Below are 19,322 nucleotides of genomic sequence, written 5' to 3'. Positions count from 1 at the left end.
TCTCTGTAAGAAAGACACAAGAATCAAACTAATAGACATCTTAGTTGTTGTCTCCCACAATTGAGTTGAAGAAAAAAAAGTAACAAGTCTCCTTTCTTCAAGATTTTAGAATGGAAAGTCGCAAGGCTACTGATGAAGAAGCCCCTTCAGATTCATTTGTCTTGCTCCCACAAGCATGAACTAGATTAATGGTAAAGAATGGTAGGAGGAATTGACAAAAAGCTCCTTGAAATGTCTACAATTAAGTTGATCAAATACAAACAAGGTCAGGCCTAGACCGCTTAAAGAGCCTCCCCAAATCAGTATGAGCTAACTGGACATTAAACTGGCAGCCTTTGCCAAATTCTAATTTGGATACAGCTCCACCTCACTTAATCCCCTCACCTTCAATTAAGGAAACTTTTCCGCGTGCCCTTCAGAGTCACATGAAGTTGTTGCCAGCCAGAGCTTAGTAGACATCAAGTTTCACCTTAACAGGTTTGCCTCCCGGTACAAGAGGATGGGGAGGTTAATTAAGTTTGGCATTCTGTCTAAAAGGCCCCTGGAGGATAGCGGAAGGACTACCAATTCTCAAGGCCCTTTTCCTTTTCCAAAAGAGGCAAGGTCAGTAGAGAACCGACCCAGTGTCTCCGAATGAGCTGGACGCAGACAAAACAGAAATCCGAGGGACGAGAAACAGAAGTAAACAGGTTTTTATAGCAACATGATAATACTATGTTTTTCCTGACCTCTCCAAATGTTTTTTCCAAGTTAACTTTACTTCTCAGTCAAATCACGCCAAAGGGGGCCTCGTTTTTCAAACTCTTCTTTCGGCACGCTTCTCTTCCTCCTCACTACCTGCTCGCCTCCTCCGCGCGCCTCCCCCTCCAGCCCCTGAAAAGGGAAGGGCTGGCGGCCCAGCACCGGCGCTGAGGGCCCCCGCGGGCGGCACCCGGCGCCGGCACCCGGCGGTGGCCTGGACGTAAATCTGACGCCGAGAAATCTAATCTCCCTTGTCTAATCTCCTCGGATATTGTGCCCGAGGGGGAGGCAGAGCAGGTGAGGGCAGTGGAGGGAACCTGTTCCCGAACAGCCGGCGGGGTTGTGAGGGTGCGGGGCGAGGAAGGCACGGGACAGCCTGACTAGCAGAAGGCCGCGCCGCCCCAGCGCTGCGTCTCTCCCTGAGATCACCTTGCGCTGACCTAGTTGAGCTGAGGAGGAAGGAACCCGAGCGCGCGAAGGAGGGGGCGGGGCCTCGGGCGGGGGCGGGGCCTCGGGGGATCTTTCTGGCGCTAGCCTTCGATTCGTGAACCGATTGGAGCCGGAAACGGCCGGGAGGCGTTTGCGGCGGCGGCGGCGGCGGCGCACTTGGTGACGTGTAGGGGGTGCGGCGCGAGCGGGCTGCGGCGCGGGCAGTGTCTCCGGGGCGCGCGTGGAGGTCGGACGCTCGGAGCTGCTGGGCGCGGGCTCTTCTGCTGCTGCTGTGCGAGCGAGCGAGCGAGCCCCCGCGAACCCTCGGTGGCTCTCCGCCCTGCCCGCAGCCCCCGCGGACTGGCCGCTCGTCCTCCCGCCCCGTACCCCCACCCCTGCCGTCTCGAGGTGCTATCCGTTGGGCCGATTCCCGCTTCCTTCGCCCCATCGAAGCTCCAGAGATGAATTTTTCCATCTCTTCAGAGAGGAACCAGGTAATACGCGCCGTTCCTACCGATGGTGAAGGTGGGAGAGGGCACCGCCGGAATCCGACCGGAGATGGTGCGGGCGGCCGGGGGAGGGGGGAAGGCGCCGAGAGGCACCTGGGTCCCGGGAGGAGGAAGCCCCAAGCCGCCGCCGCCGCCGCCGCCGCCCTCCAGGAGGGGTTGCTGGCGCCGCGCGGGCCGCGCTCTCGGCGCTGCCATGGTTGCAGGGTCGCGCTGGCGCCAAGGGCGGGCGCCGGCCGCCTCGGAGAGCCCTGGGGCTTCTCTCCGCCGAGGGAGGGGAGCAGACCGGGAGGAACGAGAGGCTTCTGCTCGAGGGGCCTACGGGGACAGGGGCGTCGCGGGACGAGAATGACCTGCCGGAAGGAGGGCGCGGGAATCTCCCGTGTTTCGCTGTCAGAAGCGTGACCGCCTGGCGAGTCTGCCCGCCCGGGGTCTGGTCTACCCTGAGGTCTCCCGGGTCTCGGCGCGTGTGGATGGGGAAGCCCGCCCTGGGCCTGGAGTAGGATGGCACCGCGTCCCCGATTGCCGTGGGCCGCGGGGTCCTTTGTTCCCGCTCCACGTTGTCCGCTCTTCTTGCCAAGCGCGGGGAGAAGGGGGCGGGAGGAAGGAGGGAGCGGCTGCCCTGACGTGTCGGCGCTGAGTGACTGCGGGGCCGGCCAATCCCGGGCGGGGGTGTGCGGGCGCCGGGCGCCTGGCCTCCCAGCCTTCCGAGTGGGCGCCGGCTGCGCCACGGGGAGGAAGGCCCGGGCCTGTAGAGCTGGCCAGTCACTCTGCGCCGCTCGCCACTTAATTTTTTACGAAGGAAATCGGTGGAGGCGTTTACTTTTTCTTTTTCTTCAGCTCGTTTTGCAAAGGGGTTCTGGTTGGTTATAAACTCTTAGTGGGTAGGAAGGTGTGAATCAATATCAGCAGGTTACGCGTAGGCAAACTTGGACCATAAATTTAGAAATAAAGTCACTTTTTTCCTAATAGGTAGTAGCAAATCTATTAGTTTGAGACCTCTGCCATTTCAAACATAGCTAGTTCGATACTTAAAGGACGCTTTTTTGTTTCCTAATGTCAGTGATGATAGATTAGAACATCTTGGTATTAAGCAGTTATTTAAGAATTTGTGTGTTGTGATCTCCTGTTTCCTAATAAAATGACAACTCTGGAAGCCTGGTACTACCTTAACAGAACAAGTACTACCACAGGCCTTATTTCTTTTACCAATTTTAGCACCATTTGTTGATTTAGGGATTTAGAAAGTATTGATTTTGGGCATAAACCTGCTGAAACTTCTGTCTTAAAGATGTTAAAGGAGCAGTGATATATATATATTTAAACATTGACTATAATTGCGTATCCTTTAATGCCAGCTGGCCAACTATTTATCAAATGTCTATAATTCCTAGCTGGAGGTAAACAAGATTAGAGCCATTGACCACAAAAAAGTCCTGGGATGATTTCCCTCTATATTTTCCTAATATATGAAATCTGTTAGTTAACTACAAATTACAATTGATGAATAGATTTTAATTTCTATAACTGTTGTCTTAATTCGTAGTTATGTTTGTCAACTTTCTGCCCCAAAACAAAGCATTTAATGTTTTAGTCTTAGTTTTAAATTAATGTATTTTTGTTTACTTGGCTTTGGAGGGGGGTTTTGTTTTTCATGCTTGAAGAATATCTTAGGAGATAATTAAATGTGGTTTTTTAAAGTAAAATATTTTTGTTAGGACTCTTAATCATTGATCCTAAGATTAAGTACCTCTAAAAGCCATTTCATTAGAGTTACTTAACAGTTGTAAGTCAAATCTACAAGTAGGAATACTCCCCCCAAATAGCTCTAGAGAATGTAGGTTGAAGTATTATGAATAAGAATGATATCTAGGTTTTTGTTAGACCACAGACTATATATACTTATCTTCATTTGTATAGCTTCAGTAACCACCTTGTAAATATGCCTAGCCAGGTACCTTAGGTAATAACGTCCAAAACCAAATTCCTCATTTTCTTGCTTCCTATCTTTTACTATGCAACAAATTAAAAATGACTGTGATGCTTCTTGGATTTTTAAATTTTGGTATTGATTTTGATAATGATGGCACATATCCAAGCTAAAATACCCTAAATCTCACAGCCTTAGTTGGATTTACAGTATCTTTAGGTAATTGCCAGGCTTCTTTGTATCCATTCTACCACACCATCCTCACATATCTATCTACTAGAGTGCCCTGCGGTTTCCTTGCTTAAAGTTGCTTATCTGCTCTTCCATTTAGCGTTGTTTAATCTTAACATTAGACTCTCTCTCACTTCCTTACCTACCACTTACCTTATTCATCCTGCAAATCTACAATCTATAGAAGCAGTTCTGCAGTTTCTGGACTATACTTGCTATCAAGGTTTTTTCCTCCTTTGTTTTATCTATTTTCACTGGTTGGTTTATCTCTTCCTGGCTGGTGTGAAAAGTGCTGAAGGCTGGCAAATTGAATTAATATCATTGGATCAGGAAAATCCCATTCAATATTGTGCCTGGCATATGCTTGGTGCACAAATGTTTGTGAAATAATAGAATATAAAACCATGAGGTAAATGCATGGAACAGGTGAGTTTGGTGTTTTGATATATATGGATAGCGATAGTGGTTTAAGAGGACATTGGGAAGCAATAACTTCTGGTTTTAAAGAGATTATTTGATTTCCTTTGTACTCCTTTTGAATGGAATTATTGCTACTTTGTGGGAATTGACTGCCCTCAAAAAATTGTCTTGCTTATATAATTGAGGTTTTAAAGATGCTTTGAAAATTTGATGTCTTCTCTTGTTCTTACTGAGGGCAAGAGAAGAATTTGTGGGAAGGCAATATTATGTCTTCTTTTTCTGCAACTCTGATAAGGGCTGTTGAATTGTATTTCAGTTAAGCTAATCTTTGAATATTAGTTGGAATATGATAGTAAAGAATATAAGAGTTAACCAATACTTATATTTATTCTCTATTCTTATACTTGTATATTTAAACAGTAAAAGTCTATTTGTTTTTTTAAAGAGCACCTGAGCAGTTGTAAGTTTAGGGTAAAATGTTAATATATAACTGCATGCGTGTTAATTTTTTTTTTCCTGCAGTGAATATTTTTGCTGTTACTGACTGCATGACCTGCTCTACCTAGATCAATGATACATTTTGATGGGTCTGAATATCTTCAATTTGTCATTGTTTCAGATTATGATGCATGATTATCACAGAAGAAATTCGTGTCTATAGCTCTTAAGGAGTCGATTACATCATTTTCAAGCCTGATTGTTTTGGAATCACCATTAGAGCTTCAGACTCGACTGCCTTCTCTTCAACCACCTGTCTTCATACCTCAATCAGGTGCTGCATTTTAACACTCCTTGGATTATTTAAAACTTCCTGGAAATAACTTTTTCACCAGTATAATAGGTAAGTGAATATCCAAGCCCCATTTCAGCATGAAGACACATTGATTTTCTGAATACCATGCCAAGTACAGTAACATCCTTTCATACTTTTAAAAATGACTGACAAGTCAGTAATTATATCATTTAGTAGGGAAAAAATTCCCTATTTTCCCCTTTTGGTGTAAACTATTTTGAATTCAAATAAAATAAGGCAGTTAACTTCCAACTGAAATCTTTTATTACTGCCTTTTAATGATGGAGTTTATATAGCCATAAGTCAGTTGTTGAAAGCAGAGATGAAGTGGAAAATTTTTAAAAGAACATAAACTTATTTACAATTATGTAATCTGATGAGGTATGGTGATTTAGAGTATACGAAACTTGGAAAGGGAACAGAATTTAAGTTCATCTCTTTAATTTGCCTACTTCATGTATTTCAAAGCATTTGTAAAAATCATTTGGCAGATACAGTAGCAAGATTTATACTTTTGAGTGTGTTTTAGACAGTGGAAGAGGAAGTTGGACAATTTTCTACATCTAAGTCTTGATTATATATAACTCTGAGGAACAGAGCTTATATTAGAGGCCCTTTAAGGAAAACGAAGAAGGGTGGGTTTGGGATTAAACAGATTTTCTCATAAGTGAGTAAGGAAATGAATGCAGCCTATATTAGTCAGGGTTCTCCTAGGTAAATAGAACTGACAGAAGATATCCGTAATTATGAGATTTTTATTTTAAAAATTGTCTCACCCCCTGTTGGGATGTACAAGTCCAAACGCCTTAGGGCATGCTGTAAAATGGGATTGCCAGTGAAGGTTTAAATCCATGACAATTCAGACTAGTTCTTGCTTAAACAAACAACTGGGCCAGGTTGACACACGAACCTAACAATCCCACAGCCCAAATCAAAGGAAATTCATATGTGATGACTGATTCACATCCTTCTAAACTTTTAGGCTGCTTATTATATGGGTATGAGGCAGGGCTGGATTTCCATTTCCTTCCCTTTAGAGCAAATAATAGACATGGAAACCTGGCTGAAGTTGTTGAGATACATACCCCCTGTTGGGTGAATTCTTAAAGAGACTTAAGAGCAAAGTATAGAGGTACAGAGACTTGGACATTTATTGATACATATTATTAATAAAGCATATGATTCATCCAAAGTGTACAGTCAATGGTATTTAGTGTAATCACATAGGTGTGCCTTCATTACTTAAGTTATTATTTTTGCATGACAATTTTTAGGTACTATTGGTAGGATGGAATTTGAGAATAAGAATACTATATTACTCTTTAAAATATAACTTTAAAAACCACCATTTGCAAGTAAAATAACTGCTTCCTTTCTGCCATTTAGCCAAATTTACAAGTAAAAATGATTCCCAACGGATATTTAATGTTTGAAGATGAAAATTTCATTGAGTCTTCTGTTGCCAAATTAAATGCCCTGAGAAAAAGTGGCCAATTCTGTGATGTTCGACTTCAGGTATTTAAAATTTAATTGAAAGCTTATAGAATTCATCTTTTATCCCTATAAGTCAGAAGTTCTTAGATTCACTTTTTTTTTTATTTTTTTAAGGTAGTCATTTAATGAAACGACTTTAAGAAAGAATGCTTTATCTGGTAATGTAAGACAGGGGAGGCTGATACAGTAATTAGCTAGAGAAATATATAGCACACAATACTTACAATTTTAGTTCTTTGTAATTTTAGGTCTGTGGCCATGAGATGTTAGCACACAGAGCAGTCCTGGCTTGCTGCAGTCCCTATTTATTTGAAATCTTTAATACTGATAGTGATCCTCATGGAGTTTCTCATGTTAAATTCGATGATCTCAACCCAGAAGCTGTTGAAGTCTTGCTAAACTATGCATATACTGCTCAGTAAGTACTTTGAAGTAAACCATATAATTTGGGAATATCACCAGGAAATTACAAGTCTCCCTAAATTTAATTTTCTGTTTTTAGACCTTGATAACGTATATGATAAAAAACTTTTTTTTTTAATAGATTGAAAGCTGATAAGGAATTAGTAAAAGATGTTTATTCTGCAGCAAAAAAGCTGAAGATGGACCGGGTAAAGCAGGTAGAGTACCAGATGTAATATATAAGTTTTTTTATTATTCTGTATGATCAGAATATAAAATTTGTCATAAAACGTTTTGTTAGTCTCAAAAACTTGAAAATCTCCCTTTGTCAGGATAAGAAAAACTCAACATTTGTGTGTCTAGCTGTTCCCCCTTTTTACCCCATCCCCTCAGAGAACTGAACAAAAGTTATTTTAACTTTAATTATTGTTTGGCTCTAGTAATGTATCAAAATTGCACTTCCTCTCAAAGACAATTTGGGCTAAAATCTTGCTATTCCAACAGTCAGCATGGTTGTGGCAGTCTGTGAGGTATTCCTCCTAGAATTTAATGCTAGTGAGAAGTGCTTAATAATTCATGGGGGAAAATGCATTTAATCCTCCAGTGGAAGGGGTCATTAAACTATAGGCCCGCATGCCAGATGCTTGCATTTGTAAATAAAGTTTTATTGGAACACAGCCACATATACCAATTATAGTAACAAAGTTTAGAAGTTGCATGGTTGCAACAGAGATAGTATGGCAGGCAAGCCTAAAATATTTACTGGCACTTTAAGAAAATGAATGTTGGCCTTCACACTCCTCTCCTCAAAAACCCTTCTATGATTTATAGCACCTATGCCTGGGTTTAGCATTCCAAGATCTCTCTAATGTAGTTGCTGTCTTTCCAGAATTCTCTCCTAGTCATTTTACCCTGTTGCAGCCACATTAAATTGCACCATCCTCCTACTTTCTGTCTGCATTTAACATCAACATCCTCTCTCCTATAGTATCCAGTTCAGATATTGTCTTTCATGAAGCCTTACCTAATTATTCTAATGGGAAGTACTTACCTGTACCTACCTAGCATTTTAGTTTGTTGCCTCAAAGCAACTTACATTTTTGCATGGGATTCTTTGCTCTTTATTGTTTGTACATGTGTTATCCCCACTGTTAACCTAGTTCTATTAAGGCAGTAAATTTTTTATTCACTTTTCTGTCTCCACATAGTGCTTATACATTGAGTATCAAACATTTATTGCATAAAATATATGGAAATGTTGGCTCTTGTGTTCCTTTTCCAAGGTTTGTGGCGATTACTTACTGTCTAGAATGGATGTTACCAGCTGCATCTCTTACCGGAATTTTGCAAATTGTATGGGAGACTCACGTTTGTTGAATAAGGTTGATGCCTATATCCAGGAGCATTTATTACCGATTTCAGAAGAGGAAGAATTTCTTAAACTTCCAAGGCTAAAGGTAAGGAGTGAAATAACTACAGTTCCAGGCATTGAATCTTTGTCCGTGTCTCAAGCAAATGAGTAATGTTTATGAAAAAGATACCACATTGAAAGAATATTATTTTTAGCAGTTAATGGTTTTCTGCCTTTCTGCCTACCAGTTTGTTTTCTTTTTATTTTTTGTACAGTTTAGAGTAACTGTAGGGAATGCATGCAGTCGGGCATTTATGACAACTTTATTTTGAATTTGAGAATTTAGAGGCTCAGCACTGACATGTGTGTCATTATTCTTCCCCTACTCTAGTTGGAGGTAATGCTTGAAGATAATGTATGCTTGCCCAGCAATGGCAAATTGTATACAAAGGTAATCAACTGGGTGCAGCGCAGCATCTGGGAGAATGGAGACAGTCTGGAAGAGCTGATGGAAGAGGTTAGTTTTTAAGTAAATGGGATTCAACAATTCTTAAAAATTATTTTGCTATAACATGAAGGATTCCCTTTCACTTTTATTTTATAACCATGACCCTAAAGAATTTAAATTTTGCTATAGGTACCCCTAAGCTGAGAAACAGGGGGGGTGTCCAGGTGAGCTGAATGAACTATTCAGTTTGGTCTTCTGCTTTTCTTTTTTTATTCCTTTGCTTATTATGTGCTGTTAACTTTCTTTAAAGTAGCATGTAATTTGCTTTAGAAATGGGAGGTGGTACTGAAATTTTCTGTAGATTCTTAATTTTTCTTCACAGGTTTTTGCTTTAAATTTGACAAGTAGGTAAAAGCTTCTAATGGTTGTTCCTCCCCATTGATTTATCTCCCCATAGGTTTATTAACAAAACTAGGATACCCAAGACTGAAGAAACAAGAAGAAACCTCAAGTGTATTGACTCGTAAAGAAGCAGCAGTCTTGCCCCAGTTCTCCTAAGAAAAATCCGCTGTGGGCAGAGAACGATGATGATTTAATGGTGTTTACTCCTTTACAGGATTCTTATCTTTAAAAGCTTTGTGTTTTTCAATGGTGTTGTTCATACATATAGCAACTTAATTAACTTAGGCCACCTTTTGAAAGTATACAAGAAAACAAATTAAAATTGATGGAGAAATGGTGAGAATTAAAAATAGGTAGGTGGAGCAGAGGAGTAACCTGAGTTTCATCCCTCCACTTAAGCCTTTCAGATATCCTAAAGTCTTACCAAATCTGTTAGGCCTTTAAAAATACTGTCGTCATTATGTTCTAGAAGGCTAACAGGTGATCTTTAAGTTCTGTATAGTTTTCCACTTGAAAATCAGATGCTTTAGTCATGTATTTGCATCTGTTAAGGAAATATGTCCATAGCTTGTTTGAATTTTTGCATTTGTTTTTTATCTGCTTTTCTTGACATTGCCTGTTCAGCCCAGGAGAGATATATGCATATACACATCAAACCACTTATCTCTAAAGGTGTAAACCATACTCAGTATTTTATTGTAAATATGTATATTCTTTAAGAGCCTATATATTGTACTAGTGCCTTTTTTCTTAATGTTATATAATAGAAGCTGTGAAAAATGAAGATTTCTTTCAAGCCAAGGACTCTTCAGCCAATACTAGAAGATTTTGTATTTTATTTTATTTTTTGTTTTTTTTTTAAATTTTTACCACCATGACATGTATTTTTCTTTACTTCATGATCCTGCCAGAATAAGATGTGAAGCTCAAGAAGCACACTGGAGGTTACCTTGAGGCGTTTGTGTAATCTGCATACTAGTGGAGTAGCCTTGGAGACCGTAGCCACATGGGTATTCTGTTGCTGTTTTGCAGGTTCAAACCTTGTACTACTCAGCTGATCACAAGCTGCTTGATGGGAATCTACTAGATGGACAGGCTGAGGTGTTTGGCAGTGATGATGACCACATTCAGTTTGTGCAGGTACACATTGCACAGTCTGAGGTAACCTCAGGTTAAAATTTGATTGGAGAATTTTACAGCATAATTAAATTTTCCTTTTATCAAGGAAAGTAGAAGATTACATTGGTATAACTGGACAGAAACATTGGGACAAACACGCTTACCTTTCTTAGGGTTTACTAGCATTTTTGACACATGAGAAGAAGTTAATTCAACAAATTAGGAATCCCATTTAGATATTTTTCTCATAAAAGAGGATTTCCAAGTAAGGAAAAGGGCCAGTAAGACAAACCAATTAGAAATTATTGTGGGTTAGATTTTGAAAAATAGTTGGCTAGTGACAGGATGATTTTTAGACCCAATTTTAAAAAGGTCAAGGGGGAACAACGGCTGAGCTATTTTTTTATTTGAAATTAGAAATGGTATAGTTAAGGTGGGCTATACAATAATAAAAATGGTATGGTTGGTCAAATGTTACAAATCCAGTTTCACTTTTATCCTGTCTTTAGTAGGTAAACATATACTTTATTTGAACACATTTTCAACAATATGAGAAAAAAACATCTCAGTTGTAAACTTTTTAGTTTATAGATGAACAAAATACAGAAAAGTACTCAAATCATAAGTGTCACAAAATGAGCCCACCAGTGTAAGCACTACCCTGGTCAAGAAAAGATTTCCAGCATCTTTGGAATCCCTTCTCTTGCCCCTCCCTGATCACTTTCTCGACATTATCCCAAGAGAAACCATTATCCTAACTTCTAATACAATAGATTAGTTTGTTCATGTTTAAAATTTATATATGTGGTGATCCCAGAACGTATTTTGTGGTCTGGCCTTTAGCTCAACATTGTATTTGTGAGGAATAAACTAGAGTTGGCTAAGTTGACCCAGATTGTGGGGTGTTTTCTTTTAATAACTAGAAGGTAAATGATAGTAGTAACTGGTGTGGTGATAACATGAAGTGTTTGTTAGCTCGTGTGGTATTCTGTGGTGGTAGTGGCTGAGTATCTTTATACTCATAAAAAGTTTTCAGGCTTGAATTTGAATTAGGGAACTTTGTTCTTGCTTGTATATTTTGAACATTTAGGGTATTTTCCTTTTTAATTCTAAATATAGAATTAAATATGTAAAAATAAAATTCTATATTTTTAATATTTTTTTGGTAAAACTAATGTTTTTCAACAAGCAGAATTGTTGAGTGCCTGATAATGTGGCAGGCTATGGTGTTAGGAATGCAGATACAAAAATGTAAGGCAGTTCTGCTTGAAGGACCTTATAGGAGTGGGTACAACAGTATAGATTTATGGGTATCTACAAAAGGCATAGAGAAGAGGGTGTTGTGGAGATGAGATAAACCAGGAAAATTCACAAAAGAGGCAACATTTGAGCAATCTTAGGATTTATAGAAGGTTTGTATGGCAGATGGAGGGAACTGTGTCAGATTGCAAAAGATATCTGTGCAGGGATGATAGTTTTAGATTACATATCACCAAATTGGGAAAGTAGGTAAATGCTGTCTGAATGTGGCTTATACTTAATCCTTTAAACCAGGGGTTTACAGACCCCAAGGTATCCATGGAAAGATTTTGGGGGGTCCTTGAGCTTGAATTGAAAAAAAGTCAACTTATTCATTTCATATTACATTACAGTTGTTACTTATCTCAAAAATCATTTAACACTCATCCATACTTTGAAATTATGGTAGTTGTTAGACCCAGTAATAGTTGAGTGTCATAAAACTATCTGCTGCTACATTCTGAGAAGGGGTCTGTGGTTTTCACCTGACTGGCAAAGGGGTGTGTGAAACATAAAAGGTTAAGAATCCCTGCTTTAAGTAGTAGTGTACCTTCAGAGAATTTTAGACAAGGACATAGAGTGATACGAACAGATATATACCACAACTTTAATTACTGGGAAACTAGGCAAATCTTAAGTCCAACAGTAGGAGGATGGATTAAATTATACTGTTTTCATATATTACATTCATTAATATTTTAGACATGGTTAACTATAAGGTAGTAGTCTTTGGGTGGTGAGATTTCAGTTCTGATTTTTTACTTTCCAAAATTATTAAACTGTTTCTATTTTTATAATTGAACAAAGGGTAGATTAAAGCTTGGAAGACCCATTCATAGGCTATTGTAAACAGTTCAGGTGAAAAAAATGAAGGTTTGATCTTAGAGCATGAAGAAGAGATTAATTCTAGACATTTATGTTTATGTAAGTTAAGTTAGTAGGGCTTAATGATTAGGTAGATTAGGAATAAGAAGAATTTGAGAGTGAGGGGGACTCTTAAGTGTGACTTATTAGATTATGGTGCCAGCTATATCAATCATGGGATAAAAATGATGAGGGGACACACACATTAGGCTTCAAAAATAGGAAGAGGAGGTTGAGAAGAAGCCATTAGAAAGATAGGAGGACAATGAAAAGAGAATTGTGCTGTAAAAGCTACCATAGGAGAAAAGTTTAGAGGAGGACTAAATAACTTGAGATCATCATCTGAAGCTCATATAAGATTAGAGTTATCTCTTATATTGGCATTAGGAAGTCACTCAGTAACCTTTAGTGGGTTTAATTTCCAGAGAATATTGAGGCTAAGAAACCCCTTAGCTTCAGAAGTGAGGTTGGCTGTTGAAGAGAATAGCCACTAGAGACTGCCTACCCTCCTTGGTTAGCGAGAGGGGAAGGAGTATGTCTCATTGGGTGGCAGGAGTTGATTTGAGAAAGTTTGAAGATGAAGAGGGTTATGTTTGAAAATGTTCAATAATGATATAAAGGAGTTACCAGCATTTCTATAAAAGACTTGTTACATAACAACACTAGTATCTTCATTGTTTCAGTACTTTACTTTCTCACATTCATTTTCTTTAAATTACAGTCCATAATACATGAGAACAATTTTCTTTTTGCATTATAATCTCAATATAAGCATCATCACTTTGTGGTGCTTTGGACACCTTCCTAACAGATTAGGATGGGTTGTCTGTGTCTTGTAATTCATAGGAACAGAGTACTCAGTTTGTCATATATAAAGGGGTATGGGGTTTATACCCAGATGGAATTCCTAGTCTTTATTTTAGTTGTATGGCCTTAGGCAATGCATATCTTCTCCCTGAATTTGAATTTTATTTATTTATAAAATGGAATTCTCCACATCCCTATTCAGACGGCACAGAATTCAAAGAGATGATTTGAATAAAGTGCCTAAAAGTACCTATTCTATCATGGGACTAACTGGAATTTAATGATAATCATTAACATGGAACATTCCCTCCCTTTTCCCAAAATAGCCTGTAGCCTCACTTAATGAATGGCCGAAACCAAATTTACAAAAGCTTTTTTATAGTTTCAAATAGCTACCTTCTCTCCCCTCCCCCTGCCAATTACCTTTTACATGGCTTTTTGCTTCCACCAGAAACAAGAAATTTCTTAGTAACCTTGTTGTTCTGACCCTGGGGCCAAATAAGTGGATGAACAGACTTGGCCAGGTACAGAAAGCGGTATTTGTTCATTTGGCCGTTCCTCTGAGAGTGTTGTCACTCTTCCAGTTCCATATGATCATTTCCTTTGGAAGTGGCAAGGGATAAAGTAATTGAAAGGAAATCATGTAAGGGAACTCATGAGAACACAAGGTAGTTTCTTTATAATTATTTAAAAATTGATGGTTTTGCTCATTTCTCCCTCTTTTTAGAGTTATTCTATATATGATGCTACTTTTATGAAAGTTCGGTTCTTTTAGTAGTGTTTCATTTCTGATTATTTTTTTTAATTTGTGTTTTGATATAGTTTCATCACTAATCTGTAAGGTAGCCCTCAAGAAATAGTACCCTTAAGTGTTTCTTGGAATTGCTGATTTTTTTCTCTGTAAAATACTTGCAGAGAGACTGGATGGATGGATGTCTTGTTTTGCTGGCATTGTATGAATCATACCAGTACATGTTTGATTAAGTACATGTGTGATTAAGTTAGGTTTGACAATTTTGTGGAGATGGTGGGTTAAGTATTCTTTTAGTTAATTCTTGCCATTTAAAATTTATAACATTTTGGAAGATTCTATCCCTAATATAAGGAGTAGGTGGGCTTATTTGGATTATGGGTTGATTTTTTCCTTTTTTCTCCCCCCCTTAAGGTAGCATGCCGATACTTGATCTGCAGCATGTTTTTTTGAATTGTTTTAATTGAGCTCCTTCTAGCCAGGCAATTTGTGTAGGTGTAGTTGTTTCATTATTATGTAGAAATGAAAATATGTCAGTAATTTGTGTCAATTGGAAAGTGTTGGTCTGTGTTTAATTTAGGTGTGCTATAAACATCATAGGTGAAGGATACTGTTTTGTTGAGGTTGTGGAATAGCTCAGGAACAAAGGTACGTCAGCATATGGTCTTCGGCTAGGTTTCTGTAGCTACCTTTTGATTTTGCAGAAAAAGCCACCACGTGAGAATGGCCATAAGCAGATAAGTAGCAGTTCCACTGGATGTCTCTCTTCTCCAAATGCTACAGTACAAAGCCCTAAGCATGAGTGGAAAATCGTTGCTTCGGAAAAGACTTCAAGTAAGTGTGCAGCGTATGCTAGAGTGTCTTCAGTTTATTTACTCATTTTTAAGAAGGAACACTGAGTGGAGCTGTTTAAATTGACGATTTGAGGAAAAAACTCAGCAGCAATTAAAATGGGAAAACAGTAGCACACTGTTCCAGGCTGGGATCTGGAGACCATGGAGTCCAATTCAAGATTACACAGCAACCAGAAGTAATAATGATTGCACCTTACATAGAACTCTTGTGTTTACAGATAACACTTACTTGTGCCTGGCTGTGCTGGATGGTATATTCTGTGTAATTTTCCTTCATGGGCGAAACAGCCCACAAAGCTCACCAACAAGTACACCGAGACTGATTAAGAGTTTAAGCTTTGAGATGCAACCAGATGAATTAATAGAAAAGCCCATGTCTCCTATGCAGTATGCACGATCTGGTCTGGGAACAGCAGAGATGAATGGCAAACTCATAGCTGCAGGTGAGAACAGAAGGACAAATGATTTCTTTTTCTAGTTCTAATTTTTAAAAAGTAAAGTGAGCAAATTGTTCTCTCCTAATTTTCAAGCCAAAGCTAAGCAATTTGTTGACACTAATTTTATTATTCATCAGTTATAACAAGCAATTAGTTAAAAAACATCAACTAATGGTTCCTTAATAAGTTTGTGGATAAAAATGCTTTTTCTTTTTTGGGCAGATTACTTAAACCATTTTGCATTTAATATTTTAAACATAAAGCTTTGGTTCTTTTACTAGGCGGCTATAACAGAGAGGAATGTCTTCGAACAGTTGAATGCTATGATCCACATACAGATCACTGGTCCTTTCTTGCTCCCATGAGAACACCAAGAGCCCGATTTCAAATGGCTGTACTCATGGTATGTGCATTATGTTGCAGAAGCAACCCGTATTTAGCTTTTCTAATAACTTTAGAATGATGGAAATTCTAACCTCTCACTTTTGGCACAGGGCCAGCTCTATGTGGTAGGTGGATCAAATGGCCACTCAGATGACCTGAGTTGTGGAGAGATGTATGATCCAAGCATAGATGACTGGACTCCTGTTCCAGAATTGAGAACTAACCGTTGTAACGCAGGTATTATTTTTCTTCTGCGATTGCTAATATTTAAGTATGATTAAATAAATTATCAATATATAACCTTATTTTACATTTACTTAGGAGTGTGTGCTCTGAATGGTAAATTATATATTGTTGGTGGCTCTGACCCATATGGCCAAAAAGGACTGAAAAATTGTGATGTATTTGATCCTATAACAAAGTCGTGGACAAGCTGTGCTCCTCTTAATATCCGTAAGTTGATAAAAAAGATTTCTGAATCAGTAGTGTGTCCAAATAAGCACCTACAGTTTTGGTAGATACAGTAATAATTTTGGTTTGACTTTTATAGGTAGACACCAGTCTGCAGTCTGTGAGCTTGGTGGTTATTTGTACATAATAGGAGGTGCAGAGTCTTGGAATTGTCTGAACACAGTAGAACGTTACAATCCTGAAAATAATACCTGGACTTTAATTGCACCTATGAATGTGGCTAGGCGAGGAGCTGGAGTAGCTGTTCTTGATGGTGAGTATTGGGATTTGGGGACGTGAGAAGTAGGTAATGGCAAAAGTTCTAAAATTCTAAGGAAAAGTCAATGATAATAACTATATACTTGTATAGTTATGAGTTTAGATGTTGTCTTTTCAGATGCCCTAGGGATTAGAGATTGGTTCATTAGAAAAGTGTTTTTCAATCAGACTGATAACACATGATACCTAACTTAAATATATTAATTCATTAATCTTTTGATGGCTTCATTGAATGAAGTTCCAAGTCATACCCATAATGCATCATCTTGGATTTTGAGTTTGTTTCTTTAGAGCAAGAAAATAGTGCAGATCATCTAGTTTTTCCAGTTGTCTATACCAAACCTAACTGGAAACAAGACTTTTAGACTATTAACACATCTTTCAAAGCATTAGACTTTGTTTTATATTGACATGGCTTTCACTTCACATCCATTATGGATGTACCTAATGGTTATATAACAATAACAAACAGACAAACACAGCTGAATTTACTAAGCTTATGGCACAACTGGTGAAAGCTTAAGTAGTCCCCTAGGCTGGAGCCTTGAACTTAACTGTGAGCCTTGTTGGTGTCTTTTACAGATATAGGGATGCAGGTTGGTTAAATGAAGATTAGATGAGAAAGTAATAAGTTTGAGAATGAGTAATGTTTTTCTAAGCTTAATGAAATCTGCTTTCCTGTGCCTTTTAAAAATTTTATTGAAGTCTATCATTCATACATGAACATACACATAAACAATAAGTGTATAATAAAATTTATCAACTTATAAAACAAACACGCATATCATTTAGGGCTCCCATTCCTCTAACTTCTTTCAGATCTTAGTCCAATGTATAGAACTGGCTCTGCCACTTACTAGCTGTGTTCTTTAGGCAAGTTACCAAACTCATCTGTGCCTTGTTTCATCATCTGTAGTAATATATAACAGTAGTAATAGTAATAGTACCTACTACATAGAATTGTTGTTAGGATTGTATTTAATATTAGATGCTGCTGATCTCACCCCACTCTGAATTTTAAGTTGCCCAAGTTCCACGTGGGAATGGGTTTTTATCAGTTTTTGCTGTATGTATCCCCAGCTATTAAAGTGTGCTTGCCACATTAGTAGGCATTTAGTATATACTTTTTGACAGCAAACAGGCATTTCTACTTAAGAACCACAGATTTTAGCATAAGACAGATCTGGGTGGTAGTTTTTGTTGTTTTTTTTTTTAAATTATACTTTCGCTTCTAGATTTACCTTGCCTCATTTCTCTTTTAGGAAAACTGTTTGTAGGTGGTGGCTTTGATGGTTCTCATGCCATCAGTTGTGTGGAGATGTACGATCCAACCAGAAATGAATGGAAGATGATGGGAAACATGACTTCACCAAGGAGCAATGCTGGGATTGCAACTGTAGGGAACACCATTTTTGCAGTGGGAGGATTTGATGGCAATGAATTTCTGAATACGGTGGAAGTCTATAATGCTGAGTCAAATGAGTGGAACCCCTATACAAAGATGTTTCAGTTTTAACAAATTTAAGATCCTTTCAAACTAACAGGCTTAGTGATGTAATTGTGTTTAGTAGAGGTACCCTTGTGAATAAGGAGGGTGGGTGGGTGGGTATAGATGTTGCTAACAGCAACACAAAGCTTTTGCATATTGCATATTATTAAACATGGTGTACATACTTTTTGTGTTTATTTGGAAAGGAATGCAAAGATGAAGGTCTGTTCTGTGTATTTTTAGAACTTTGGTTACTCTTTGAAAGTTGATATTGTAAAAGAATAAACCAAGAATTGATTGGGTACATTATTCAAGAAGTCCCCCTTCCTCCACATTTGTTTTGCCAATTTGCACATTAAATGACTCTTCCCTCAAATGTGTATTATGGGACAAGAGGGTTTAGGGTTTTAAGATGTAGGCAGTTGAGTTTCCTAAGGGCCCTTTTTCAATAACTGGAACAATCTATAACAAAAGAGACTTATTTCACTAGGTGACAATGACTATTTTTGTTTATATTGAAAGAAAGCTGACATGCCTACCAATATTTAATCTTTTGTGATTGTCTTTTTATAATTTTTTATATTCTCAGCAGGGTATTTTTCCTGTTGAAGTAAAATATGAGATTCAGGTTATTGAAACAGAGTGACAGTCTTAAAGTAGGCAAAGTGGGGTGTTCTTTTGAAAGAACACCCAGATTGCAAACTACTAAGATTTTGCCTGAGCTAAGATTTTTTTTTTTTGAGAATGCAGTACTGGTATTTATTTGAATGGAGTTGCTGAACAGTAACATAGCTGTGATCTTTTTGGCATTTAAAACAATGATTTTTAATTTTTTTGACATGAGGGTACGTTTATTATAGCAAGACATTTAATATAATAATGACATTTTATCATTTTTACCATTAACAAAACTAAATGGCAATCTTCGGTTCTGAAAAAAATTAAACTATTGGATCTGTAAATACAACCTATATCAGAACTATGTTTTTGTTCAGTTTTTCTATTCATATGGATAAATATTAGTTGGGATGACATGGTGTATAATGTGTAGTGCTACACATTAACTTAATGGTGCCAAAATTCGCACGTCCTAATGCTTTTTGCTGATGCAAACACATTAAAGATACTTTGCAGGAAATCCTTGCATTGTAGGATTGATGTCCAAATGTTGTTTGTGTACTCATTCATTACTAAGAATTGGGGATAAATTTTATATATATATATTTGTTTGTTTTTCCCTCCAGTAATGAGCCTAATGTATTTGTGGAAAATATTTGCCTTTTATCTTACCTGAAGTAAGGATTAATGTAGGGTCCCCATCACAAAAGACAAAACATAGAAATCTAATGAGCCACCTGGGGCAAGGTGATAACTATTCCATGACTAACATGGATTAAGAAGGAAATTAGGTATTTTTCCCGAATGTTCGATTGGTAACTTAA

The 19,322-nt window shown here is 38.3% G+C and overlaps 1 protein-coding gene across 2 annotated transcripts; it reads left to right on the top strand.

Moving 5' to 3' along the window:
* Positions 1-617: 617 nt before the first annotated feature.
* IVNS1ABP (influenza virus NS1A binding protein) lies at positions 618-19,046 on the top strand. 2 transcript variants are annotated; one of them, XM_058274876.1, is made up of 15 exons: positions 618-681; positions 4,877-5,098; positions 6,437-6,565; positions 6,793-6,962; positions 7,089-7,164; positions 8,230-8,403; positions 8,689-8,814; positions 10,180-10,287; positions 14,692-14,821; positions 15,060-15,284; positions 15,560-15,681; positions 15,773-15,899; positions 15,984-16,115; positions 16,213-16,386; positions 17,654-19,046. In XM_058274876.1, the coding sequence occupies exons 3-15, from the start codon at positions 6,455-6,457 to the stop codon at positions 17,905-17,907; spliced, it is 1,929 nt and encodes a 642-aa protein (XP_058130859.1). In that variant the 5' UTR covers positions 618-681; positions 4,877-5,098; positions 6,437-6,454; the 3' UTR covers positions 17,908-19,046. The 2 variants fall into 2 exon arrangements, with proteins under 2 accessions (XP_058130859.1, XP_058130858.1); XM_058274875.2 differs by lacking the exon at positions 618-681 and adding an exon at positions 1,525-1,664.
* Positions 19,047-19,322: the final 276 nt, after the last annotated feature.

Source organism: Dasypus novemcinctus, chromosome 13 (genome assembly GCF_030445035.2).
Source record: "Dasypus novemcinctus isolate mDasNov1 chromosome 13, mDasNov1.1.hap2, whole genome shotgun sequence".
Taxonomy (NCBI): domain Eukaryota; kingdom Metazoa; phylum Chordata; class Mammalia; order Cingulata; family Dasypodidae; genus Dasypus; species Dasypus novemcinctus.
The sequence above is the reverse complement of the archived record's forward strand: the minus strand, read 5'-3'. Positions and strand labels throughout refer to the sequence as shown.

Excerpts from the sequence above, each read along its gene's own strand:
- IVNS1ABP (XM_058274876.1), top strand. The coding sequence starts at position 6,455 with ATGATTCCCAACGGATATTTAATGTTTGAAGATGAAAATTTCATTGAG. Across the intron at positions 14,822-15,059 it reads TGCTTCGGAAAAGACTTCAA|ATAACACTTACTTGTGCCTG; the intron begins GTAAGTGTGCAG and ends TTGTGTTTACAG. Across the intron at positions 15,900-15,983 it reads AACTAACCGTTGTAACGCAG|GAGTGTGTGCTCTGAATGGT; the intron begins GTATTATTTTTC and ends ACATTTACTTAG.